General features: G+C 50.2%; 1 protein-coding gene and 1 long non-coding RNA gene across 4 annotated transcripts in view; one reads left to right on the top strand and one right to left on the bottom strand.

The window, feature by feature from the left end:
- LOC138829229 (uncharacterized) overlaps window positions 1-27849 on the top strand; it is a 182288-nt gene that overhangs the window by 97226 nt on the left and 57213 nt on the right. The window contains exon 5 of one of the 2 annotated variants that reach the window (XR_011372513.1): window positions 19073-19156. The exons of the other annotated variant lie outside the window; for it this stretch is intronic. This is a non-coding gene — a long non-coding RNA (uncharacterized lncRNA). Of the gene's footprint in view, window positions 1-19072; window positions 19157-27849 lie in introns of those variants that run through there. 2 annotated transcript variants of the gene reach the window in all.
- Window positions 15915-26361, bottom strand: Pkdcc (protein kinase domain containing, cytoplasmic). 2 transcript variants are annotated; one of them, XM_070025472.1, is made up of 7 exons: window positions 25670-26361; window positions 21463-21585; window positions 20627-20811; window positions 19473-19552; window positions 19101-19208; window positions 17121-17294; window positions 15915-16933 (listed from the first exon to the last, which is right to left on the bottom strand). In XM_070025472.1, the coding sequence occupies exons 1-7, from the start codon at window positions 26306-26308 to the stop codon at window positions 16848-16850; spliced, it is 1395 nt and encodes a 464-aa protein (XP_069881573.1). In that variant the 5' UTR covers window positions 26309-26361; the 3' UTR covers window positions 15915-16847. The 2 variants fall into 2 exon arrangements, with proteins under 2 accessions (XP_069881573.1, XP_069881572.1); XM_070025471.1 differs by having other exon boundaries at window positions 15916-16933; window positions 20627-20898; window positions 25670-26357.

Genomic DNA, 27849 nt, shown 5'->3' with positions numbered 1-27849 from the left:
CTGACTGGGGTAAGGTGGTATCTCAGGGTTGTCTTTATTTGCATTTCCTTCACCACCAGGAATGATGAACATTTCCTCATGTGTTTCTTTGCCATTTTTATTTCTTCATCTGAGAAGTCCCTCTTTAGTTCCCTTGCCCATTTAGTAATTGGTTTGTTAGGTTTGGGAGGGATTAGTTTCTTGAATTCCCTGTATATTCAGGATGTTAACCCCTTGTCTGATATATTTCTGGTAAATATTTTTCCCAATTAGTTGGTTGTCTTTCTAGCTTGGTTGTGATAGATTTAGCTGTGCAGAAGCTTTTTATTTTAAGGTAGTCCCATTTGTCGAGTCTCTCTCCAATTTGTTGTGACCCTGGGACTCTGTTCAGGAAGTTCCTTCCTGTGCCTATTAGTTCAAGTGTCTCTCCTACTCTGTCCTGCAGTAGTTTCAGAGATTCAGGTTTAATGTTAAGGTCTTTAATCCATTTTGAGTTGATGTTGGTGCATGGTGATAGGCTGGGGTCCACTTTTAGTTTTCTGCATGTGGCTGCCCAGTTTTCCCACCACCAGTGGTTGAAGAGGCTGTTTCTTCCATTGTATGTCTTTGGCTCCTTTGTCGAATATCAGCTGGCTGTAGGCCTGTGGATTTATTTCTGGATCTTCTATTCTGTTCCATTGGTCTTCGGGTCTGTTTTTGTGCCAGTACCATGCTGTCTTTGTTATTATAGCTCTGTAGTAGAGTTTGAAGTTCGGCATGGATATATGCCTAGCTTTTGTAAGGTTTCTTATAACTTGTCTTGCAGGTGCAAGGATGTCTTGTCCATTGCTTTCCATTCAAGGGAGAGGAATTAGGCTTCATCTCTTGATGTGGGTACAGAGGGTGGTATCTTTGGAGGCAACTACCCCATCTACCATCTAGGACCAGGCTGGCTTCATGGGCCTGCCACCTTTGCAGTTGCATTTCAAAGGATCCAGCCCTTGGTTGAATGCTCTATTGCTTCCATCTTGAAAATGTTAACCTTTTGATTTTAGATGCTGAGGATTGAAGCCAGTGCCCTATACATGCTAGGCAAGCATTCTACCACTTGGCTCCACATCAACTCTTTTAAATAAATTTCAACAGGGAGTGCCACAGTTTTATTTTGTACTATGGCTGACAGGTTTTCTAGGGCTGTGAGCAGAGCACACAAGACATACCTGACACCTTGAAGCTAAAAAGCCAGTGTTTGGGCAGGAGTTACACTGTGATTGTCCAAGGGGAGTCTAGACAGGGCTGGGAGATGATGCTGTTTTACATGCTTTCTTGGGCTCATATTCAGACTCTCAGCCCATGCTGGGCAAGGCCAGAAAAGCTTTCAGGAATCTTAGAAATGTTCTTTACCTCTCTCCACCCTGTCTCCTCCCTAACCCTCATTCCCAGGACCCCAGTGCGGAGAGCCTTGAAGGTATTCCCATAGCAGGGGTGGATGTGGAAAAGGAGCATGTGCTATGCCTAGAAGGAATAAGGGCCACACAGTAGAGCCTGCCATTAGTGCCAGCTCAGGCTGAATTTCCTGGGTGAGCAACTTGAAGAGACTGAAGGAAGTTGGAACAAATGGGTTTAGGGCAGGAGGCAGAGAGATGGAGGAGAAGGCTTTCTGGTCGTCTGTAAAGAGTACATTGAGTCTAATCTACAGCCAGATACCTGACTGTTTCTCAATACCCAGGGCATGACTTCTTCCAGGGTAGGAAATGGCTCAAAGAGCCTCCATACAGCAGACTCAGTCCAGCCTTTAACTAGGACACAAACGCAGGTGACTCCCAAGGGAGGATATCACTTGTTTCAGGCAATGCCCAGGTTTCTACTACCCCCCTCCTCCACCTGCCCAGGGGTAGCATCCTGCTTGATAAATGTTCACAATAGTCTTCTATTAAGGAGATGTCTTTTCCACCAGAGGCAGCCTCCCATCTGTGTGAGGCTAAGAGGGCTTAGGGAGGATGCCGCCCCTGGGGAGCCAGTTCTAGCACTTCTCTAGAACAGACTTGCAAGTGGGGTATACAAAGCCCACTGGTACTCTTGGCCGGTGCTTGCCAGTTGCCTGTTTACTTGCAGTTTGGTTCTTTGACCTCCTGGAGATTAGTTACATAGACCCCCCATTTCCCAAGCATTCTATTCTTTGGCGTTTAGGTGAATTTAACCAATGGGGGTGGGGATCCTGGGAAAACCTTAATAAGTGGGAGGAAGGAGAAAGTCAAATACGAGTTCCCTTCTTTTTGCGTCTCATAGTGTCTTTGGCAGAATCAGACCTCTTTACGGCTTCCACTGAAGTCACATGTCACCTCTCTCCCTGGCCGCACATCCCAGCCCTGGCCTCTTAGTCTTATCATGTGTGCAACTGATTCTCAATTAAATTCCCTGTTGGAAAGATCTAGGCTAGTACCATGGGACATTTTTGCCTTTTAAGTATCTAGGAAGTCCTGGAGGTCAGTGAGGTTCTGTGACCCAGGTTTTTCATTCCTAGAGGCACAGCTCCAGGAAGGCTAGTATGTTATTCACTCCTCTGATCACATTCTATAGTAGAGGGCAAACTGAGAGGCAACCCTTGTTCCCACCAAGGCCAGGTCATAAGCTCTTCAGTCCATCTTGCTAGGGAGGAGGCAAGGGCTCAGCCAGAGCTCAGGGCTGAGGCACTTGAGATCTGGGGATCATGGTTCAAAGCCAGCCTGGACAGGAAAGTCCATGAGACTCTTACCTCCAAATAACTGGAAAACTGAAAGTGGTGCTGTGGCCCAAAGTGATAGAGTGCTAGCCTTGTGCAAAAAGAGCTTAGGGACAGCACCCAGGCTGAGTTCAAGCCCCATGATCGATGGGGAATAAAAGAGCAAGAATTAGTAAAACTAGAATACTAAAAGAAAAGGGAGGGAAGGAAGAGGGAAGTAGGGAGGGGAGGAAGGAGGAAGAAAAGGTAGAAGGAGAAGAGGGAGGGAAGGAGAGGAAGGGAGAGAGAGAAAGAGAGAGAGATTATCTTCACTATTACCTCCTGCTACAAGTACCTTTTGTTACTGGTCTTTTGGTCTGTTTTGCCTCATAGGTCTATTTATGGGCTAGTTATGAGTTATCATTTCCTGGGAACCAAGAAGGAAAAAGAAGCTATTTTTAGTCTAGCTTTCCTCTCCTGTACCCTCATTATGGGAACAGTAGTCTCAGACCTGCTGTGCTTGCCCTGACCTGGCACATCCCTATCAATGACACCCTTCTCTCCCGCTAGCTGTATTCTAGTAATATCTCTGTTTCCTGTAAACTGTCCCTGTGACTTCATCTTGGTACCCTAGGTGGTCTTTCTAGGCATGAGGTCCTGTGCTTCTTTCTTTGGTTACCCACAATGTCCATACCCCCCAGATCTAGGCTTTTGTTGCCTTGTGGAATCTGAAGATAGACATTCCTGTTGGGGTCTGCCTGCTTGGGTTTCAGAAGACCCCTCTGGAACTGCTCATTGCTGTGATTCACCTGCTGGAAATGACACCCCGTTAGCAAATGCTAGAGAGTCTGCTGCTCCCCACCAGCCGCCGACTGTTACTGAGCTGCCACCTGTTGTGTTTCCACACCCTTGTTCACTGCCTCATGCCTCTCACCCTGGATGGCTGCCCAGCAGCTGCAGCTCCGGCTGTCCTGCCAGCACCTTCCCCAGCCTGATGGGTGGTCCTGTCCAATTCTTGGCCCTCCCAGCCTGCCCCATCTGCCCTATTCACTTGGCCACATCTGGCTGAATAGAAAGCAAGGATAGCCTGGATGGGCCCTGGCGCACACAACTAGATCTGCTAGGGGAGGGCTGGGTCTAGAATTGGAATATAAAACACCATAATGGTAGTAATAACTAATGTTGATTGAGGTCTTCCAATGTAGTGGGCCCAATGATTTACCAAGATTATTGTGTGTATACTTTATAGCTCCCCTATGAGCTAAGTGTTACAATATCCCTTCTCCACACATGTAGCAATCAAGGATGGATGATCTTAAGCAAGTCCCGGTCAGGAGCAAGTCCAGTCCCAAGGAGTTGGGACCTCAGTTATGGAGCTAAGATTCAAATCCAGAGTGGTTGACTTGACAATTCGAATTCATGACCAATGAACCAAAGAAAGGCTCTGGCAATATTCTCCATTGCTTCCAATGACCTCTCCCTGTCCTGAGATCAACCCATCCAGAGGGGAATGCTTAAGGCGGTGCCTACTTGCTGTTTACTTTAGAGAAGGCAGGAATAACCTCACTTCTGGTCACTGTTACGAGCGAGTCTAGAGTCACATATTTCCAGGTCTTCCCCATGAGTACCCAGACTCTTTTTCCCTTGTGTTCCCTTATTCTGGCTCCTTAAAGGTTGCTTTTTTTTTTTTTTTGTCGGTCCTGGGGCCTGAACTCTGGACCTAGGCACTGTCCCTCAGCTCTTCAGCTCAAGGCTAGACTCTACCAGTTGAGCCACAGTGCCATGTCTGTCTTTTTCTGCTTATGTGGTGCTGAGGAATCAAACCCAGGGCTTCATGCATGCAAGGCAAGCACTCTACCACTGAGCCACCTTCTCAGCCCCTCATTAAAGGTTTTAAGGGCTATCACTCAGTGGTAACTGATTGTTAAACAAAAGGAGAAAAATGGGACTTGTGTGAAGGTATGACTAATTGATGGGCCTGTTTTCTTAGAAGGCTCAGAGACTGTATGTGTGAAATGTATGACTGGAAAGAAGAAAGGATGCCATAAGGATTCAGGAGTCATTGGGAGAAGATGGAAGGCTTTGTGGGGGAGGTGGTAGTATAGATTACCTTGGCATACCTCTGCCCAAAAGTAGCTATAGGAAGGAAAGAAGGAAAATGACTACTGTGTGTGAGATACATTAGTCTCCGACTGGATGATTTTACACCGTGGTTTGATGAAGGGGAGGGAGAAGGTTCAGGATGGGGGCTATAGGCAGACAGGAATACAACCATGTTATCTCACCCTTCCATCTTGGATCTATGCTTTGGGATCTCTGTATCTTATTTATTCTTGGGGAAATAAGAAGTCAGACTCTGCTGTTACCCTCAGTTTACTCCCTAGCAGCAAAAATTCCTCTGGACTGGTCTATAAACCCTGATGGGATCAGGAAATGGAGGTGTGGCTGTGAGTGGGTCAGGCTTTGAGATTAGTCTTGGGGTCCTCTCATGGCTGTAAATGCCATCCATGTCTTTTCGTAAGTTCAAAGAATTTGAATGGGGTTTCTCCATTTTGTCCAGAAGGGAGCTGTTTTAAAAGGCGAGCTAAGAAAGGGACCCTTTAGTCAAAGTCTCTATCCCAATACTGTGAGGGCTGGTGGAGTCGAGGCGTGACCTCAATTACACACATGCACCCCACATGGCAGGCCATGTGTGCTGCTGCTGGGCTCTGGAGGCTGCGAGGCCCTCCATGCTTGGAATACTGCAGATCTGCTGACTTGGCATTATGGGGTGGGGGAGCTGGGCCACATCTGGAGGGGAGGAGAAGGAGCCCCCAGTGACTGGGCTATAGAGAGGTTTGCCAGCCCTGAAGCTCTGAGATTCCCTTTCCTCCCCCCACCCCACAACCACAAGAGTAGTGTAATTCTCTTCACGTTAAAAGTAAACATCTGGCAGCATCTGTAGTGCCCAGAATAAACTAAGAACTAATAGGAGATGTTTGTGACCACAAGGGGACCTGGATGAGGCTGGAAGGGGCATGTCACTACGTTGAAACCAACATGGCTACATGAGGAGTCTCAGCTCATTTGTTTATTGACGGGTGATTAATGCATTCATCAGTGCATGCCCTAGTGATGCAACTTGTCCTGATCCCAAGGAAGCATTGACTGTGGAGCCGAATCACTGTAACAGGTGCTAAGAATGACTGTCAGAGCTGAGGATGAGTATACCTTATTGCAAGTCTAGGGTTAAATATCCAAGAACTCTGTGTGGGAAATCTTAAGAATGTCTGTAGGGGAAAGGGTCATTTTCTAGAAGTGGCGATTGCCCAGATGCCCTCATAAGAGGTCAGAAGCAAATGCCAAGCATGGAAGCAGGCAGAATCCCTTTGTGGTCCTGGTGCCAAGAGTACTCCCAGAGACAGATGGGAAAAGGGAGAGAGTAAGGATGGAGAAGATGTGCGCATGCACTCACTCCCCTTTGTGTGCATGTGTGCACACACACAGTGTGTGTGTGTGTGTGTGTGTGTGTGTGTGTGTGTGTGTGTGTGATGGAACCCAAAGCCTTGTGCTTACTAGTCAAGCGCTCTACTACTAAGCGGCTCCCCCTTCCCTCCCCAGCTCAAGGCAGCCATATGCTGGCATTCATCTTCTGCAGCTGGTCAATGGTGCCAGGCAGGGCAGTGGTGCTGGAATAAACAGTGATAAACACATTGACTACTGAAGCCTGATTGACAAACAAGTTGCAAACAGATCCTGGGACTGGCTGGCACCATCTGACAGCTGTGAAGGGGCTTAAGGATGAAATTGGGCATATTTGAACAGCATCAAATCCATTCCTCACAGCCACACTAACTGTAAGCGACAGACGGAGAAACAAATTAATACCAAAAATGTCGCCAGCTTTCACATTCTGGCAGGAGCAATGCTTCCAACCAGGGACAGATTCATACGCCTTTGCAATTCTGAGGACTACTATGCTTCATCGCCCTCATCAAGCAGTACGACAGTGCAGGGCTCAGTGCTGAAGAGGGAACAGAGGGACGGGGTGAGAGTGGGGGTGGCTGGGTTGCTGGGAAATCAGGCAGTTGGCTAGGACTTCAGAGGTGGGTTTTACACTGGAAGTTTCAAACTGTCTGCCATGAATCCAACTTGTAGGCATATTCTATTGGATCCATGAAGTTCTCTGATTTAGAATTCTAATGAGTGGTTTCGAATGTATATATTAGGAAAGTCCCAATAATGTGACTTTTCTCCTGAAATAGTTCAGTGGTTCAGGTCTAGGTGCTCCAGATGGCTCCAGGAATAATCACTTCTGCTTTGGGCTTCAGTAGTCATTTGGGATTCTAGCTGCTTTCATGGCTGAGAGAATGAGTGGGGCTGACTTTTCCAAAGTCCAGTTGAAGGAAAAATTATATAAACAAAGTAGATGATTTGGGTCTCATTTCTGTGTACGTGAGCTTGAACTCAGCACCTGGGTAATGTCCATTTGCTTTTTCTGCTGAAGGACTGTGCTCTCCCACTTGAGTCACAGCTCTTCTCCTAGCTCTTTGGTAGTTGATTGGAGATAAGCATCTCATGGACATTTTTTGCCTGGGCTAGTGTTGAACTGTGATCCTTAGATCTCAGCCTCTTGCATAACTAGGATTACAGACATGTGCCACTGGTGCCTACCCTCTCACTTTGGTAAAAACATGGAACTACTCCTTTAATACATTGAATTGAGCCATGAATTTTGGTTTCATGAACATTGAATTAAAACAAAAAGTCACCATGTATAAAACACTTTAAGGGCTGGGAAGGTGGCTTAGTGTTAGAGTGCTTGCCTTGTATGCATGAGGCCCTGGGTTCGATTCTTCAGCACCACATAAGCAGAAAAAGCCATAAGTGGTACTGCAGCTCAAGTTGTAGAGCACTAGCCTTGGGCTGAAGAGCTGAAGAACAATGCCCAGGCTCAGAGTTCAGGGCCCATGACAAAACAAACAAACAAAAAACAATACACTTTAAAACATGTATAATAACTTTGAAAACAAAGAAAAATACTAACTTTTAATACTTATGAAAGTATTGATTCTATGTACTTCTAGTCTTCTCTACATTTATTTTAACATAGTTGCATACCTAGGTTTGTGTTGTTTTTTTTAATTTATCACAATCATTTGTGCATTTTCTCATATTAATCACGTGTTCCTTCTTTTTCATGAATCTAAGTTATGTTGCAAGGAACAGCAGTGTACATTTGAATCTCTCCACATTTTGTGTCATTTTTCTCAGAATGTATTTTCATAAGCAGCAACAAATGGGTTACATAAAGATATGAGCGTTGAAGAGTTAACCTGGAAGTTCCTAACCTAAAAGTGCCCTGTAGAATTCCCTTCATCTCAGCAAATTGTTGCAGAGGCTATAGGAAAAGAAAGGTCATTTGAGCACATGTGATAGGACTGTGGATGTTTTTCTAAGTTTCAACATGTAAGTTCATTCCAGGAATAGCACTATCTTGAGACCTAAGTCAAATAGTACTAAATGTGCTAAGCAGAGGTCAATGTTTAAAGAAGAAACTCATTTGCTCTTAACTAGAAAATGCTGCATAGCTCAATGATGGAGTCAGAAGATCCCTCATAGCTTCAAAGCCTGGTTCAAAAAGATACAGGAAGCCGGGTGCCAGTGGCTCATGCCTGTAATCCTAGCTACTCAGGAGGCTGAGATCTGAAGATCACGGTTTGAAGTCAGCCTGGGCAGCAAAGTCCACAAGACTTTTATCTCCAGTAAAATACTCAAAAAAGCTGGAAATGTGGCTCAAGTGGTAGAGTGCTTGCCTTCAGCAAAAGAAGCTCAGGGACAGTGTCCAGGCCCAAAGTTCAAACCCCAGGACCGGCAAAAAACAAAACAAAACAAAACAAAACAAAAAGATACAGGAAAGTGGAGTGCCTATAGCTCATTCTTATAATCCTAGCTACTCAGGAGGATGAAATGTGAGAAATACAGTTCAAAGCTAACCTAGGCAGAAAAGTCCACAAGATCGTCTCTAATTAATCACTAGAAAGCTGAAAGTGGAGCTATGGCTCAAGGAACAAAGCTCAGAGACATTGCCCAGGCCCTGAGTTCAAGCCCCAGTATTGGTGCCTGCACATGCATGCCCACTCACCCATTCATACACACACACACACACACACACACACACACACACACACACACACACACACACACACACGGATACAGGAGACAGATATAGAATGAACTGTCTTTCTCAATTATAGTAATATCTATGTTCTAAGTATAATCATTTTTTTAGAACAGTTGCTGCCTTTAAAATTTTTATTGATGGCTGAAACTAAATGACTCAAGACCAGGGCATTTGAAGGTAATTTATATCCTATATACAACTTAAAGAGCGATGTAAACAAGGTGGTATGTCATAAAGTGAAATAGGATACAGATAACTCCCCGCTACTTCTGTACAAGCACTTTACATCGCCAAGCAATGGACAGCAAAGCATATTGTAGGTTTTTATTTTTATTTGCCTCCTCTATCTCCATCAATTCTCTGCAGCCAATAAATAAGATCAATATCATATGAAGAATGAGAGCCTTTTCTCCAGATCGATTACCATGCTGAAGACTCAAAGACACCAGAGATGTCTCTGGGAAATGGCCCATTGGTTTTATTTGGACACCAAGCAAGTCAACAGAGCCTATAAAGGCAGGATTATGGAGCACTTGAACAAACCCTGCATCCTGTGGAAAGGCAGCCTGTCTTTGCTAAGAAGAAATCATGCCTCGCTAATCTACTAGAGCTTTTTGAAGGGTCAAATAAGTATATGGATAAGGGAGGGAAACAGTAGACACAATCTATTTACACTTTTAAGAATCCTTCAAAAGCTCCACACTAAAGCCTGTTAATGAAGTTGAGGCGCCATGAGAACGGGGAGAATGCAGCAATGTCTGGTTACAGGGGATAGGCTTAGAGATAAGACATGAAGAACAAGGATAAACAAATCTTTCTTTGGATGAGGAAAAAATGTTAGTAACAGCTTCAGCTGAAGAACCAATGCTCCTGGGGACCATGCAAACTGGCCTCCATGATTTGAGATGTGACCATCAAATCCTTTGCCTTCACAAACCTCATGATCATAGAGTCATACCTTGTATATTGCCTTGTTGACTGTCTATCTTTGTGACCTTACCACTGACACTGTGAACTCTTGAAAGGCATGGGGCACCACAGTTATTAGAATCCAAGAAATATTCCATAGATCCATCAGTCAAGAGAGGAGGGAACACACAGATATCTTTTGCTTTGCTAATGACTGGAGTTCTTGCACACCTAGAAATACCAAAAAAGTGGGGGGTGGGGGAAGTTATAAGCTGGTGATTGGTCAGAGATGGGCAGCAGAGACAAAGAGAAGTTGAATAGAACATTAAATGAGTTGGCACTGCTGACTCATGCCTGTAAGCCTAGTTACTCAGGAGGCTGAGAGCTGACCATCTAGTGGTTCGAAGCCAGCCCAGGAGAGTCCATGAGACCCCTCTCTCCAATTAACCACCAAAAAGGAAAGTGGATCTGAGAACAAAAAGTTCAGGGGTAGTGCCCAGGCCCTGAGTTCAAGCCTTAGGACTGGAAATAATATATATATGATAATAATTATATGATAATAGTAAGATTGGACTTTTTTTAGGGTGACTGATTTGAAACTTTCTGTGACAGCCTAGGAAAGCATTATGGGTCATTATGATCCAGTGTTTCATTTTTTTATTATCACCCCACCAACCATCATCACCCCACACACACCTTTTTTTTTTTTTTTTGCCAGTCCTGGGATTTGACTCAGAGCCTAGGTGCTGTCCCTGAACTTCTTTTATTTAAAGCTAGTGTTCTGCCACTTGAGCCACAGTGCCACTTCTGGCTTTTTTTCTAGTAAGCTCTTACGGACTTTCCTGCCTGGGCAGGATTTGGACTGCAATCTTCAGATCTCAGCCTCTGAACTAGCTAGGATTATAGGTGGGAGCCATTGGAGCCCCATCGCTTTTTTTTTTTTTTTTTTTTGGTCAGTCATGGGGCTTGAACTCTGGGTCTGGCTTCTGTCCCTGAGCTCTTCAGCTCAAGGCTAGTGCTCTACCACTTGAGCCACAGTGTCACTTCGAGTTTTCTGGTGGTGATCTGGAGATAAGAGTATATGGGCTTTCCTGCCTGGCCTGGCTTTGAACCGAGATCCTCAGATTTCAACCTCCAAAGTAGCTAGGATTATAGGCATGAGCCACCAGCGCCTGACCCCATCACTTTTTTTTAAGATTCTTTTTTCCCCCTGGCATTTCCCTTGGAATTTAAACAACATAGAGATTCTATATAGTAGTTTATGTCCTCGTGAAAGACCAGACTAGTATAATATCTTCCAAGGACCAAGTTTGTCTCCTTAGGGATGATAGTGGCTCTATTGAGAGTACATGAGAGCCATGAAGGTTTGTTTGGGCCCAGGGTGTTACTTCATTCTAACAGAACTGTAAATAATTGAACACTTAAAGACTGAAACTGGAGACAGAAGAAGTCTTCACTTGCCCTTCCTTCAAGGTAGATCAAGGCTCTCACATGAAGTGGGTAGTATATTTGTAGTCTGCTCTCCTCCTTTCTCACTTGCTATCTGAAGGGGGTGATATCATGGATCTCACATCAAATACCTTGGCCCTCTTGTCTTCCAATTGGATTTGTCCAATGGAAGGCTTGACAGAGAGCCGTGGGGGGAAGGAAGGGAGGCAGGTGTGAGGAAAGCATATGTTCTTTGCAAGGTTCCACCTTGTTTAACCATGTTCCTTGGTCCCTTCTATTTTTGAAATACTCCCTCTGTTTGGGGCTGTCCTTCCAGCTTGTGGTAATGGTAACTGGTCCCTTCCCTGGGGTAGAGATGTAATGACTCAGCTCCTATGGTCCTGGGTTGCAACTATTATCCCTTAGGTTCCCTTGTGCTCACACCTTGCTCACCATATAGTTCATTATGCTATTTCCTATGAATGATGGAATGGGACTATCTCATCATTGTACCTTAGGAGAGATCCTGGAGCTGGAATGAGGCCACAGATGGGTAGGTGAATGAATGTAAGGTGTAGAGACCACATTCCAGAAAGGAGTCAGAAAGGACCTTGAGTGAATGAAAATGAACCACATGATTGTCAGCCTCAAAAGTTGAGAGGGAATTTTAGTAGAGATCTTGATCCACATACTTCACAAAGCTAGATGAATATGGCACTTTCCCCATCCTAGGGATAGCATTAGCTGGGAACAGGGAAAGTAAAAGTCCTGCACAGTGGCCCTAAAGCAGACCTGTTCAAAGGCCCCACCCTTTCTAATCATGATATATATATATATATATATATATATATATATATATATATATATATATATATACTTTCCACATTCATTACTTTATATGCATAACATACTCAAGCCAAATGAATGGCTGGACACTGCTGCAAAGCAAAATTATTCTTTCTTTCCTAGAGGGGACCTCTCACTCTACCACAGAATTCTCACTCCCTAAACATAACATACAAGGTTCATGTCTATGTCCATGATGCTCCTTTTCCTGAGGGAAGACTCCTGATTTTTTTCCCCCCTCAAAGCTAGACACACATAATCATGTAGATTGTATAAACCAGCTTATGTAAGTGACAGCCCCTGACAGTGATGGACAGTGTCAAAGGCAGGGTGAGGGCCTGGGAAACAGGTGTGAGCGGATCGCTGATCTGCATATTTATCACTTATCACGAGGAGATGCTGTACTGGGCGGAACAGAAGGAATGAGAGCTTCTAGATGCAGAGGCCTGGGCTTGGATCTTACTATTTACCTCTCTGTGCCATGGTTGCCATGTGGATTAAACAACACATGCACAGAAAGGCAGCCAGAGGTCTGGCTGGCAGCCAGGCGTGGCCCAGGCTCTCTTCCTAGCAAACTTGGTAATCTCCTAGTTGGAGTCCACCAAGTCTCCTTTCTGGGCTCTCTGCCCCAGGAGCAGGGGCAACCTTGTCTTACATGTTTCAGGCTCCAGAAAGCTATAGAATGAAAGCAAGAAGCTGTTGTCATGACCAGGGGGCGGTGGGCATATTATCCTGGGGCCTCCTAATCCCATTTTCTGCTTTCATGTTAATCCTCTTCCTTCTTCTGTTTGCCACACACTCAACGTGGAGGGCACTGACCCGGGCAGCTGAGCCCCGCCTCCCCTCGCCAACAGCAATGCTCTCTGCTGAGGAGGGGGGAGGCTCCAGGCAAGGCAGCCTTGGTCCTCCTTAGCAGACCTAGTTATTCTTTCAAGCCAGATAACAGATGAACACCGAGTTCCCAGCTCACTAATAATAATGCAATGACTGTCAGCCAGCCTATGCCTGTTGGATGATACTGGTTAAGACCATTTTGGTAAGGCTCTTGTAAAGCTGTTATTATCCATCTGGAATTTTCAGATGAAGGAACAGAGTTTCAGAAAAGTTGTCATAGCTAATTAACAGTAAGTCAAAAAGTACAACTGTTTTTTGTCCAGGGTTCTTGACCACCCTCGCCTGGCTCTGGATCCTCACTGGAGGAACTAGTGAGCTACATTGCCCCCTCCCTATTGTTCCTACTTCCGTCACTTCCCAGCCCACCTTGGCTTCCTACCTCTGACACAGTCACCTGTGGCTTGCCTGAGCTCCATTTGCTCAAGGCTAGCACTCTACCATTTGTGCTACAGAACCACTTCTGACTTCTTCTGTGATTAAGTAGAGCTAAGAGCCTCATAGACTTTCCTGCGTGGGCTGGCTTCAAACTGTGATCCTCAGATCTCAGCCTCCTGAGTAGCTAGGATTATAGGCACGAGCCCCTGGTACCCAGGTCACCTGTGGCTTTGAAGGGAATATTAGTTCCATCGGCCACTGCTGGGATCACTGGTATTGCCAAGGGGGTGTGGGAGGTAAGACATGGTCCTGGCTTCCACAGGAAGGAAAAAACAAGATGCACCAGGATTTGCAAGGTCCATGGTAGGCAGGTGGCCACATGTGTGTCTGTATGGAGGTATTTTTGCCTCGGTTATTTACTCACTACCCATTTTTTTTTTTCTGGGTACTTCATCACCTCTCAATTCTGCAGACTGAGCCTGGCCGTTTCTGACCCTGGAAAGATTCTGAGGAAAGACTGGCCATCTGAGGGAAGAGTAATCATCCCTTTGGCCACCTGTGGCAAGTTTTCTAAAGGAGACTTTGCGAATTTGGGGCCTGTGTTTTAGCTTGTCACACACTGCAAGGAAGGTGGAGCTAACTCCAATTTGGATTGCTCTGGCTGTAGCTCTGTATAGGAGGCAGCACGTGCTGCTGAGCAGAGCCAGGGCTGTGAATTATGGCTGGATTTGCATGCTCTCTAAATCACTCTGCAGCTGTGACATGGGCTAAGTCTTCAGGTCTGTAAAATTGGAATTATTTTATCGCCTGAGGCCACAGCTTGGCCTGCTCTAGGTGTCATTTCCTTCTGCCCCTCTCGATGGGAGGGTAAGCCCATCGTCTTGCAAACTCCTCCAAAGGGGTTGGTCCATCTTCAGCCTTCACTTTCCTTACTAAGTCATGCATATGCTGTGCCCTGTGGGCTCTCTGCTGGTTGTAACTTGGGTCTTGTGTTCTTCGGACTGTGAAAGGTCATCAGTTTTCTCGCCCTAGCTCCCTTCCATCAGGTCAATCCTGATACTCCTAGCAAGCACCCAGCTTGGTGACATGGAGCCTCCTGCCTGCCTTCAGAGCCCCTCAGGCTAGATAAGACTTGAAGAGTAACTGGGCAGTGCATTTTTTTTTTTTTTGGGTCAGTCATGGGGCTTGAACTCTGGGCTTGGGCACTGTCCCTGTGCTCTTCAGCTCAAGGCGAGCGCTCTACTGCTTGAGCCACAGTGCCACTTCCAGTTTTCTAGTGGTTTATTGGAGATAAGAGTCTCACGGACTTTCCTGCCTGGGCTGGCTTTGAACCATCATGCTCAGATCTCAGCCTCCTGAGTAGCTAGGATTACAGGCGTGAGCCACCGGTGCCCGGCCTGGGCAGTGCATCGAACATTAGATGGCACATGCCAAACATTTTGGTGCATGAGTTCAGCCAGGGAGAGAGGTCTGGAGGCTGAGGTCCTTCTTAAGAGGACTTAGGCCTGAGGGATGGAGAGCTTGGGCAGGACTTGGTAAATCACAGCCCAAGAAGCCATGTCTTGAGAAGGGTTTTTGTCAAGAAATATCATTTTATTAGCGGATTAATTTTTGTTTTTGTTTTTTACAAAAATAAACAATTTAATGAACAAGAAGTACAAAAGCTTCTGGATATACAAAATCCAGGATGGGGAGAGCCTGGTTTGGGCTGCTTCTGCCCACCATTGTAAGCCCAGACACCACCAATAAGACATGTATGTGTGAGCTGGAGGTGAGGATGGGAGTGACTGCTACCTGGAGGGTCAGTGGGGTGTCCATGATGAGGAGCCTACAACTCTAGTACCTCAGCTACTTAGATTGCATATGAGAAATGACACCAACCACATCTGCTCAGGTGTGGGCCTCTAGTTTCAGTTGATTTTGAATGACCTCCCCCCCACCTCTTCTAGTTATGTGTCCATACACCCCTCCCTTGATAAACTGTCCTAAAATCTGGAAAGGGGAGGGTGCTCTTTCCGTAGACTTTCTTTCTCCCCATTCTTCATGTATTTTTTTGGTCGTGGGGCCTGCACTCTGGGCCTGGGCACTGTCCCTCAGCTCTTTAGCTGTAGACTAGCGCTCTACCACTTGAGCCTCAGCCCCACTTCCGGCTTTTTCTGCTTATGTGGTGCTGAGGAATTTTACAGAGGGTCTCATGCATGCAAGGCAAGCACTCTACCACTGAGCCACCTTCCCAATCCCCTTCATGTATTTCTTGCTTAGAGAAAGGCTGCTACAAAGAAAAGTGCCCATGAGCTTGTGGTAGGCAGTAGTGATAATGCCAGTGATGTTCTAACCACATGCAGAGGCAAAGTGGACCTGGTTTCCATAATTCCTTTTTGAATGATTTCCCCTCTAGTTAACGGAGGTGTCCAAAACGCACCACGAGCCCATCACTACCATGGGTTAGAGCTCTGTACATAAGGAGCTGGGATATGTTAAAATGAGAACCTCCTAGGGGAAAGGGGAGGGGATACAAGGTGGGAGGTTGGTACTATGGGACGAGGATCTGAGAACACCTTTTATTCCATATTTGCCACTGAGATTTTATTCTGCCAAACACACACACACACACACACACACACACACACACACACACACACACACACACACACACACACACACACACACACACACACACACACACACACACACACGGTTAAGTAAGTAAATCACAGCCCAAGAAGCCATGTCTTGAGAAGGGTTTTTGTCAAGAAATGTCATTTTATTAGCGGATTAATTTTTGTTTTTGTTTTTGTTTTGTTTTTTACAAAAATAAACAATTTAATGAACAAGAAGTACAAAAGCTTCTGGATATACAAAATCCAGGAGGGGGAGAGCCTGGTTTGGGCTGCTTTGTGGCTTTCACTGAAAGCAAATGAGGCAGAAAGGCCCTGGCTCAACCCCCACCCCAGGTCCTGGCTCAAACGCAACCTGCTCCTCCACTCTTATCTTGGCTCATATGGTCGTGTGTGCTGCTGCCCCGACCCCTAGGCTGGCCTGGGAGCGCCCCCTGTCAGGAGAACAGAGGCAGACTCTGCAAGAATGGGATCATCTCTACCTGGGAGCACCCCCTTCACCGAGTCTCCCATCTGGAGCTGAGAGAACATTCCATGACTGATTGTCCCCACGCAGCCTCCGCCCGCCATGGCATGTGGCAGTAGTGGCAGTGGCGGTGGCGGTAGCAGCAGCAGCAGCAGTAGCAGGGCTCTGGCTACATTCTCACACCATGAACTGTCCCAGTTCAGACGAGCCTGAGCCTTGCTCGCAGCCCAGAGCTCAGGAAAGGCAATCAGTCTCTCAACCAGTCATTGCAGTCTGGGAGCCAGCAGTCTCAGACCTAAGCTGGCAAACTCACATTTTAACATGTTGCATTATTGCACATTTGTTCTGGTCACATCGGTCTGTCTGGGATGTCAGCCTTGTTTGCAGGGATTCCCAGGTGACAGGCAGGGCCTCTAGTGCATGTTACTTGCACCACAGGCAAGCCCACCTGGTGAGGATCGTCAGCTGGTCAGCTGAACTCTTCACAGATCAGCCAGGGGCTCTCACATATATGGTTTTGCTGGGATCCGGGACCACTTGGCTCCATCCAGTCTTGAAAAAGACCAACTTTCGACCTTGGAGCATAGGAAAAAGGTAACAGGTCTGGATGTTTCTCTCCCTGGAGGCAGAGCCACCCACCTAAGTTGACTCCTGAGCACACAGATACCTCTACCTCGCCAGCTCAGCCTTCCCTCTGGTTTCTGCCCAGTACTCCTACGAAGTCTAGCCATACCCTCAGAATGCCCTCTCCCTCTGGCTCACCTGTCCAGGTAGTCTGGTTGGTGACCACAAAAGCGTGGCACTGAGCATGGCTCTCACATACATCCACAGCCTCGGCCAGGTTGAACACAGACAGGAGGCAGCTGCCATGGTGATAGGATGGCCAACAGCGGTAGTCTTCCTGTGGGATGGTGCTGTCTGGGATACGCTGGTACTCTATGGGTTGGGGATAATGCAAAATGAGAACTGTGTGTCTTGGCTGAGGGCTAGGGCTACTTTCTGAATAGGACTGCGAGACTCATTTGCTAGGTGAAAGCTGATGTGTAGGCCAGTACCCTCAGCATAAAGATGCAGGTAGATCTCTGTTCAAAGTGGGTTGATCTCTGGGTGCTGGTGGATAAAGTCTGTAACCCTAGCTACTCAGGAAACTGAGATCTGAGGACTGCAGTTCAAAGCTAGCTTGGAGAAAGAAAGTCTGTGAGATTCTTATCTCTAATTAACCACCAGAAAACCAGAAGTGGAGCTGTGGCTCAAAGTGGTAGCCTCAGGGACAGTACCCAGGCCCTGAGTTCAGCTCTATGACTAACAAAACAAAAAGAAAGATAAAAGAAAAAAAAAAACCAAGAGGCTGATTGTGCAACGACGGCCAAACAGAGAGTTGGATTTTGGGAAAGAAACAACTCTCAAATCAAAGGCCACGGCACTTGAGCACAAGTGGACATATTCGTGGGACAGAAAAACAGACAGGTGGATACACACAACCACCAGCTGTTCAGGCTGGCTGCGGAGGTCAGGGCATTTAAGTCATTTAGAGTCAGACCTCTGAAACCTCACTGTGCATGTGCAGGCCCAGGGAATCTTATCTGGGTAGGGCCTGAGAATCTGCATTTCTAACCAGCTTCTGGTGCTGGTTAGAAGTCACATCTGCTTCTGGCCTTGGGGACAGAGGTCCTAACCTCAGATAGGCCTGGGAGGGCACTCATAAGGGTTTTGAGGTTAAGAGGTATGCAAATGATGAAATGAAAAAAAAAAAAAAACCCAACAGCCATGGCTAGTGTTTGCAGAAGGGGCTGAGGTCTCTCAGTGATGCAGAAGGCTCCAGAGGCTCAGAGAGCTGCTTGGCTGCAGGCCTCTTGTCCACCCCATCTTCCTCACTGTAGCAGGGAGCCCCAGTTCTAAACTGATAATGCAGAATCCCGGGGCCTCTGGCCACCCCGCCCTCCGGCCTCCATCTCCTGCCAGGGACTAGACCAAAGTCCAGGGCTGGCTGTGATTTATAGCCCCATAAACAGAGTCCTCAGGGACAGAGCCAGCCATTGTTCACCTCGTTAAACTTTATTTACAGGGCTAACGAGGGCTCCCCCACCCCTAAGACTGGCCAGGGCTCCTTGAATAAGGAGGCTGCCCACCCCTTGCCCCCCTGCCAACACAGCTAAACCCCAGGCTTCTGTGGAGGGACCACAGCCTATAACCAGTGGCTAGAATTCTCCCCTACCCTGGGAGAATCAGCCTCTTGGCTGGCTTTGGGGAAGGGCCCCTCCACCTCCAGCTACTCTTCTAGCCCTGTGAGTGCAGAGGAAGGAAAGAGAAGCAAACACATTTTGTGTTCCAGCTGTGTAATAAGAACTGTGCTAATCGCTTTTACACACCTCACTGGCCACAAAATCCCCATAAGAATTTTGTGAGGTGAGTGATATTGAACCCAATTCACAGATGAAGGAAGTGAGGCCTTGGGGGTAAGTTACACAGCCAGGACATGGAGGGGTCTGAGGACATTCAGTTCAAGACAGAATGAGTTGTGTGTTTGCTTCGTCAGAGACGGAATCTCCAAGTGGACCTCCCAGAGTCATCGCATCACTCAAGTGTTCTTAGGATGGTTTTTAGTGACCAGGGCCCCTGGCCTGGGGGAGTCAGGGGGGAGGGGGAGGGGAGAGGGGGGGAGGTGAGCCACTTAGCTCAACTAGGGTGGCGTCACTCACTCTTCCACATCTCAGTCACCAGATCTCTTTTGGAGTCACTCACCAATGCTGCTGCTTGTCGTGGAGTTCTGCAGATACTGCCCGCTCCGGAACAGGTGCAGCACGGCCTCCAGCTGGCCCAGGGTCTCGTCCACACTCCAGGTGAGCTCGCCTGTGAGTGCAGCACAGGTGTGACCTGTGATGGCTTGCCCGGGCGTTCAATCCTCCCCACAGGGGCAGCGAGGCTGTCCTTACTGCCTCCAGGTGGGCCTTACACTCAAACAACTGTGGCCTGGGAGGGGAGGGCCTTTGCTACAGAATAAGCCTTGGGAAAAGATGGATTCTGGGTCCAGTGATGCTGTAAGTTGGTTCCTGTCCCCACACACACCTTGGGGAGGTGCAGATGGATGGGAAGCAGATAGGGTCTGAGTCTCACCTGTGGCATTGACGATGCTGTCCAGCAGAGGCCTGAGGGAGAGTGGGGCACTGTGGGGCAGGAGGTATGTGAAGAAAAACCTGTGGCAGAGGGAAACCAGGGAGTCAGGGGCCTTTTTTTTTTTTTTTTTTTTTTTTGCCAGTCCTGGGGTTTTGACAGTGCCTGGGCACTGTCCCTGAACTTTTGCTCAAGGCTAGTACTAAACCACTTGAGCCACAGCACCATTTCTGGCTTTTTCTATTTATGTGGTACTGAGGAATCGAACCTAGGGCTTCGTGCATGCTAGGCAAACACTCTACCACTAAGCCACATTCCCAGCCCAAGGGTGGGGTGCTGCTTTTTTTTTTTTTGGTCCGGTCGTGGGGCCTGAGCTCTGGGCCTGGGCGCTGTCCCTCAGCTCAAGGCTAGCGCTCTACCACCTAAGCCACAGCGCCACTTCTGGCTTTTTTTTCCTTTTTGCTTATGTGGTGCTGAGGGATCGAACCCAGGGCCTCAGGCATGCAAGGCAAGCGCTCTACCACTGAGCCACCTTCCCAGCCCTGGGGTGCTGCTTTTAAGGATACATCCTTTAAAAAAATCTGAGTTGAGACAGATACTAGCCTAGCTGGAAAGCAAGATCCCTCAGCCCTAGTGATGAGGCACACCACCAGGCAGTCTACTCAGCCTTGGGTCATGGGTCTGGGCACAGCTGTGACCACAACTAACTTCAGACCAAACTGAGATCTGAGACTTGTGCTCCCCACCATTCCCCACCTTCCAGCCCACACTGTCCTCTGACTGACCCCAGCATCAGAGCAGCCCCCTAGCTGGGGCTTCTCAGCTATAAGCAGCTTTGCAGAGGTCAAGAGCGAGGGTGGGGAGGGGATATGCCAGTCCTACCAGGCCTAGGCTGAGTCCAACGCTATTTTCAGAAACCTTCAGCTGCCCCCCTCTAACCCGGCTTCTCCTTGGAGCGGTCTATTTTTAGCCTCAGCATCAGAAGCCTGAACATTCTCTCTTAACTGGGTGGAAGGCTTTCCCCGCTCCATGGCTCCATTGGCTAAGGCTAGTCTCCCTCCCCAGTGGCCTCTAGGACCCCACGTTGGCTCTCTGCCCAGTCATACCCTTCTAGGCCCACCCTCCAAGGCTGGAGTTCCCGAGCAGATGGTGGTCACCTGTAGGCATTGTAGAGATTCCTCTTCTCATTCATGCCCTCACACCAGCCCTGGGCTGAGCAGGGCAGAGTGAAGTTCCTGGCTGGAAACTCGAGCGTGCAGTCAGCACTGCTGGTACATGGCGTCTCCTCCACTCGGGCATCATCCAGGTCTGTCACCTTCAGCTCCCCATCCACCAGCACAAACTGCCGAGGGCGGAAGTCCAAGAGAGTGACCGAGCCCAAGGGAGAGTGGGCCAGGTGGTGGAGGAGGCGGCCAAGGCTGAGGCAGATCTGGGGGCAGACAGGTTGGGTTGGACCTCCTGGACTCTGGGATCCCCTCCCTCCTTTCTCTTCAGTAGGCCCCAGTACTCCATAAAAGTTGGAGCTTTTTAGAGAGGAAGCCCCTGACTTCCCACTAATCCTTGGCTGGCTTGACCCTGCAGGTGCAATACAGAACAGGTGGGCGATGGCAGCAGGGAGTCTGGAGATTATGGATCTCTCCCCTGAGGGAATATCTTGAGTGTGGTTTTAGGTCAGTGTATTAGAACAAAGGGAAGGTCAAACTGATCTTAAGGTTGTTTGTGGTCCCAGGAAACTAGCCCTCCTGTGTTGTGTGTGGCACACATGTACGTGAACACATACATGCGGGGAAAGCCAAAGCATAGCCAGTAAAATCCTGTATCCTGCTTTTTTTTAACCCTTTGGCCAATAGCCTAAACCAGCCTGTGTCCCTTCCGCTAGTCTGACCCCGCCTCTCCAGGCTAAGGAGGAGTCTGAGCTGCTGGAGAAGGCTGCCTTCTAAGGGAGAACCATCCCAGCAAGGAGCCCAGGGGCCCATCCCTCCTTCCTGCTCACCCGAAATCGATCTTCCCAGGAAGTCTGCAGCAGCTGGATCATTTCCACGGGGGCACCCAGCTCCGTGATGGTAGTCAGGGTGTCTGGGATGTCCTCACTGTCTTGGTAGCAGTAGCCATAGAGCTAGGGGAAACCCAGGGCAGGTCGTTAGGTCGCAGGGTGGGGGTGGGGACAAGGAAGGCCTGGACTGTCAGATACCCCCTCCTTCTGCTCTGAGGCCATCTCTATGCCATTGCTTGGGCTCAGGCCAGAGGAGAACAGCTTGGCAAGTCTGCCTTCTTTTCTTTTCTTTTTTTTTTGGGTCCGCTCATGGGGCCTGAACTCTGGGCCTGGGCACTGTCCCTCAGCTCTTCAGCTCAAGGCTAGCGCTCTACCACTTGAGCCACAGTGCCACTTCCAGCTTTTTTCTTTTTGCTTATGAGGAATCGAACCCAGGGCCTCAGGCATGCAAGGCAAGTGCTCTACCACTGAGCCACCTTCCCAGCCCTGCCTTCTTTTCTTGAAGCCAGAGTTCTTACTGACTCTATCAACTCTCTAAACTTTTGCCACTTAGGGAGTAGGGCAGGTCCGGCTACCATGTGTTAACCAGGAACTGTGCTAAATGCACTACATGCATATAATAGCCCTAACAGGCGTTATGGGTGCGAAATCATCAATCTCAGGCGGGGAATCTGACTCAGATAAGGTCACACAGCTAACAAACATAGGACCGCAAAGGAACATTTATATACTACTCAGGTTCCGCCTCCCGGTTCTTTCCAAGAATACCATTTGCTAATTAATACACAGGCTCCTCACCATTTCCACTCTCTGGCAGCTTAATTAACTTTTCTCCTATGCTCTGGTCTTGTGGGAGGAAAGGCAGAGGCACAACCCTGGGTGTTCTCTGCCTATCTGGGAAGGTGACTAATTTGTGTCAATGAAGGTGATAGCGAAGGATGGTTTTTAGGGACGATGAGATTTTTAGGGAGCCCTATCTGAAGCATAGGCTTGTGACCAGGGGAGGCACAGCTGACTTTGTCACTAACACTCACATCAGAGTTCACAGGGGTCCCTGCTTCTGCTGGCCTCTCTCAATACAGGCCACAGCAGCTTGTGGGGTAGAAACACAAAGGCCAATTTGTCCAGGCCACATTAGGGAGAGTGTTGGAGGGCTGGGGTAGGGGTGTGGAGTCTGTGGGCTAGATGTCCCTGCACACTTTCACTCTCAGGCCAGCGTGCTCATCCTGCGGGCCCCCCTGTGTCCCCTTCCTCTTGCGAGTCCTGGTGGCTCTCCTTCCCCAAGGCAGCCAGCTCTCCTTCATGAGTGTTGGGTTGTTAGATTCCCTGGACTACGACTTGAAGGAAGACAGATGCAGTCCCAAGGACCCTGCTTTGGTCTTTAGTCCATATCCCTCACCAACCTAGACAGGCCCCAGGCCCCGGGTGGGATGGGGGAAAGGTAAAGAGAGTAGTCTTGGGGACTGGTTCTCATTTTCTTGCCCAGAGACTGAGCCTTTGTGGGAAACTTCTGATGGTTATTAAACACCCCGAGGTCGTTAAATGCACTGTTAACGAGGTATTAATCAACACCCCTCAGGAAAGAATAAAAAGATACCATTAACCTCTCTCACCCCCCCCCCCCTCCAAGCATGAGGCTAAGCATTTCGATCCCATCTTTTGTTTGTTTGGGAAAGGAAATATATTCTAGGTTGGCTAGGATCTGGGCCCAAGCAGGCCTGGGGCCCATCTGAAGCTAGAGGCCCAAGGATGATGGGTATGTCAGGGAAAACCCTGTGCCCTTGGACCCTGGGCTATGGAGGCATCTGTTTTGTGTGTGAAAGATATAGATGGAGACAGGGGCAGAGAGAGAGAGAGAAGAGAGAGAGAGAGAGAGAGAGAGAGAGAGAGAGACAGAGAGACAGAGAGAGACAGAGACAGAGACAGAGACACAGAGACAGAGAGACAGACGAGAGACTAGAGAGACTAGAGAGACAGAGAGACTAGAGAGACAGAGAGACAGACGAGAGACTAGAGAGACTAGAGACAGAACAGAGAGGCAGAGGGGGTTGAGGGAGAGTGTATTGGAGTTAGGAAAAGATGGACCAGAGCTCAAGCATGGAAGGGCCCAGTTCACCCTGCTGTCCTGCATTTGCTATTAGAGCCCACAGCATAACTTTAGACTCTTCAGAACAGGGAAAGGGGCCTCAATAGCCTGCTATGGGGAACTCTAGAAAGGTTCTCTGGCTCCTCCCTGATTCAATAAACAGTTGAACGGTTTTGAAATTTTGAATGATTAAGAGGAATTAAAACAACAGGAACTGTAGTTCTTGGCACATGGTGGTGTCTCCTGAGCAGGGAGACTCCATTTGCAGGCTTCCTTGCCTGCGAGGTAGCCTAGCTGAAGAACCCAGAGGAACACTGGCCTGGGAGCCAGGCAGTAATTGGGGGACCTACCCCATAACAGTCCCTAAACATACTATGGACTCCCTTGTTTCACTGGGACCCTTATTAGCCTAGCACTGCTAATCCACTAGCTCCAGCCTCAGCGACCCCAGATAGGCCTGGACCAGGGCATGGGTGAATTATAAGGTATTTCTCCAGTGTCTTTGGCATCAGGGGCCTAACATTACAGGGGCGGGCCATTCTTTGGACTGGGGACTGTATACATGCTTGTTGAGAAGTCTGGTGAGGCCATGAGGGAGAAGTTTCTAAGATACAGGAAGGCATGCTAAATGCCAAACCTGATCTAAAGAGAAGGACTTAAGTCAATGAACACTGAATATCCTGCTAAGTCACTCAAGGTCCTTTTGCCCCTGCTGAATCTGGCTGGCACCCCAGGATTTCTACAAACTTCCCAAGAGCCCTTGGGAAGTGAAGAGAGTAAGATCCTCCCAGTTAGAATGGCCACGTAACCAGCCGCTCATTCCCTGAAGCTCCGGACACAGTTGTCAGCCATGCAGCCAACATAACCACACACAAAGGTGGCTCTGCCCAATCTTCTACGATCAGTGCAAGGCACAGGACCCTGTCATAGAGTCTGGCCAGGGTGAAGGTGGCCCAGGGAGACTGTGAGCCAGCAGGAGTGGACGTGGTGTTCCAGTCTATTCTAATTTCCATTGCCCTCCCTCCAGGTTTGGGGTCCCATCTCACTCCTGAGGAAAAGAGAGGCGGTGCTGGGCTTCTGGTCAGCTTTCTGCGTATAAAAAGATTAATCAGAGTGGCTGAGAGATGGGAAGTGTGGGCAGGCTTAAGGCTGGGGAACCTGTGCTAATCCCATATTTTCCCCATCAAGATCTCTCAGGGGTTCCCCTCTCGGTCTGCTTGGACTTATGTAGAGGGAATCGTTGGTCTCATCCCAGACAGACTCGAGGACAGAGACCTAGGAGAGAAATGGGCCGTTAAGGCAGTGCAGATATTATGAGAACAGCCTGGAAGTCAGCTTGGAGAGAGCAACATGGCCCTCATCTCTCTTGCCAGTTTCCCCAATAAATAGAGACAAGTCTCACCCAGTGGGAAACCAGGCCCCTGGGCTTCTCAACTCCACAGGCTCTTGACCATATACACTCAGATAGTAGGGCACTCAGACCCTCCACTACTTCCCTAAGACCTAAGGCTTCCCCAGTGGGTCAAGTGATCCCATTCTAGGGCCTGGGAGACCTAGGTCATTTCTGGGAAAGGCTGTGCATTCATTTTCTAGCTGACTTCCAGTAGCTTCTGGGTGGGGTGGGGGTGGGGTGGGATGTGTGGGCCTCTGTTGGGAGTCCAGTTGACTCTACGGGTCTCCTTCCAGCCCTTCTCAATTCCATTGCTTTCCCACTCCACCTTTAAAGCCACATTGGGTCCCCTGGAAGTTTAAAGATATGGGGGTTCGATTTCTGTTATCACGGGGGACCTGATCACTGGACACTGACCCAGGCACGGATGTTTGGTGCCTTACTTGGCAGTTAGATCTAACATCCTAGTGTTCCATACCTCAGCGCCATCTGGAGTTTTGGGGGCCTCTTATCTTTAAGGGATGTGTGCAAGCTGAGAAACCCAGGAGCTGCCGGTAAAGAGGGGCTCACCCAGGGGTGAGAGGCAGGGTGGTGCAGTGTGCAGTGCCTTACTTCGGGTCTGCACCCGGTGTACTCCAGGAAGTCCCTGGCGCCTGGAGCTCTCTTCCTGAGTGACCAGGACCCGGGCGCTCCCAGCTAAGCCCCCTCATCCCCGCACCCGACCCGCGTACCTGCAGCACGTTGGGGTGCCGCAGCCGCTCCAGCAGCACCATCTCCTTGAGCAGCTTGTGGGCCGCCAGCCGATAGCAGCCCCTCCGAGCCCCGAACTCGCGCACGCAGCTGCCCAGATCGTGGCCGCTGAAGTCCACCGCCTTCAGCGCCACGGCGGCGCCGCCGGGCAGGCGGACCCGGTACACGGCCTTGGTGTAGCCGGAGCCCACGTACTGCGCGCCAGACACGTTGCGGAGCGCGGCGCAGCCCAGGCGCGGGCCCTGGCCGGGGGAACCCGGGCCCGGAGCCGGGGGCCAGCCTGGGGCGCCGTCGGGCGGGGGCCGGGCCCGCGGGGGCCGGGGTCGCTGCAGGCCCGGTCCGCCCGGAGCCAGGTCCATCAGACGCCGCCGCTCCGGTCGGCCGGCCCCGGGCCCGGGGCCCCCCCGGGAATAACGCTGCACCTCCTCGTAGCGCGCCCGGATCTGCCGGGCCAGCTCCCCACGGCCCCCGCGACGGCCCGGGCCCGGGGCTGGCGAGGGCCCCGGGGACTGGCCCGGCCGCGGAGGCTCCGAGCCCGGTGCAAAGAGCACGTTGAGCACGGAGCCCAACAGGAAGGAGGCGCAGAAACCCGCGGCCACGGCCGCCCTCCGGCGCCGCATCGCTCCCCTCCCCCCCCGGCGGGCGGCCCCGCGCGGCTCCCCGGCCCCGGCCCCAGGCGGCTCAGGCTCCGAGGCGGCTCCGCTGCGCGCCCCGCCGGCCCCCTGCCCAGCCCGCGCGCATGGCCCCGGCGGCCCCGACCCCGGCCCCTGGCGGGCGGCACATCGGCCTGACACTTGCCTCCCTCCCGCCCAGCCCCCGCCGCTTATACGGCCCGGAGCCGCCCCCGCCCCGCCGCCCCGCCCCGCCCCCGCTCCCGCTCCCGCTCCCGGCGCGAGCCCGTCCTCGGCGCCGCCCCCTCCGGCCGCCCGGCCCGGCCTTCCCCGCTGACTGACAGCGGGACCTCCTCCCGCGCGTCCCGGCCTGGGAAGCGGCGCGGAGGCGGCTCCGGCCCTGCCCGGCGCGCGGCCCCCCTAGCTCGGGCCGGCGAGCGGGGGAGGGGGCGGCGGCGGCGGCGGCCCGGAGGCTCGGGGGTCTCCCGGCCCCAGGCGAGGGCGGATAACGGGACCGCCAGGCCCCATTAGCGGAGCGGGCTGGCCAGATAAAGGGGCGAGGCCCGCGCGTAACGGGTTCGGGGAGGGGACGCGCCGCTGAGGCCCAGGTGCGGGGATCGGAGAGATCCCATAGCTTCCTCCTCCCGGGGACCCCGGTGGGGCCTCGAGGCGGGCTGGACTCTGGGAAGGCTTGGGGTTCGCCCTGCCCTGGCGGGTGGGACTGGGGCGCGGTCAGCCCGGGACGCTGGGCTGGGGTGAAGAAGAGGGCTTCTAGGAAGGCGGCACCTGCGAGCGCGCGTGGGACGGGAACCCCGGGCTCGGAGGAGGTCATCGCCGGCTGTAAAGTGCTCTGTTCAACTCCCTTCTACCAAGACTCTTGTGTCTGAGGCCTCAGATCTAGCCGGAGGTGTGCCCCCCCCCCCCCCGGAATCCTCGAGGTCTGTGGCAGATTACTAACCATATGTAGCGAATGCATTTGTGCCCCCGCACTTCTGTGCTCTGGTGGGGTGGTGGGAAGGGGCTACTGGGTCCCGGGAAGGGAGTGTGTGTCGGGCGTCTAAGCTGGTGCTGACTCCACCAGAACTTCTGGTCCCTCCTTCTCCCTCCCTGATTGCATCATTAGTGCTAATTGAGGGGCTTTCACACGCCAGTGCATTAGCTGTTTGGAGTGAGCGCCCTGCTCCTGGGAGAGATAAGCCGCTGCCCCTCCCCCTCGCAGGGTCTTTTTTTTTTTTCTTCCCTCCCCTTCTTCCCCACGGCCCTGAAACTGCCCTTGTCAAGATCCCTTCAATCTTCCGGGTGGGGGCTCCCCCAGGGTGGATTGATCTCTCCTCCCTGTAGTGTCAGGGATTCGCTTGGAGGTGGGGTGACTGGGGACAGAAGAAGAAGGGTCCAGAACCTCCTTTTCTGAAAAAGTGTCCAGGGAGGGGAGATATCCTTGGAAGAGACCCGGAGTTCCCCACCTACAGAATTCAGGGTCTTCTGTGTTTAGGAAGGAGTCAGCTTTCTCCCAGTTCTTTTGGATATGGGAATGGGGAGATAAAGGCCAA

Source organism: Dipodomys merriami, unplaced genomic scaffold, assembly GCF_024711535.1.
Source record: "Dipodomys merriami isolate MVZ:Mamm:240054 unplaced genomic scaffold, mDipMer1.0.p SCAF_17, whole genome shotgun sequence".
NCBI lineage: Eukaryota > Metazoa > Chordata > Mammalia > Rodentia > Heteromyidae > Dipodomys > Dipodomys merriami.
Note: the sequence above shows the minus strand (reverse complement) of the source record. Positions and strands in the feature narration are given on the sequence as shown.

Coding starts and splice junctions, on each gene's coding strand:
- Pkdcc (XM_070025471.1), bottom strand. CDS start 26,308: ATGCGGCGCCGGAGGGCGGCCGTGGCCGCGGGTTTCTGCGCCTCCTTC. Junction 19,209..19,472: donor CAGCATCGTCAATGCCACAG/GTGAGACTCAGA, acceptor CTGCACTCACAG/GCGAGCTCACCTGGAGTGTG. Junction 16,934..17,120: donor CAACCAGACTACCTGGACAG/GTGAGCCAGAGG, acceptor CTATGCTCCAAG/GTCGAAAGTTGGTCTTTTTC.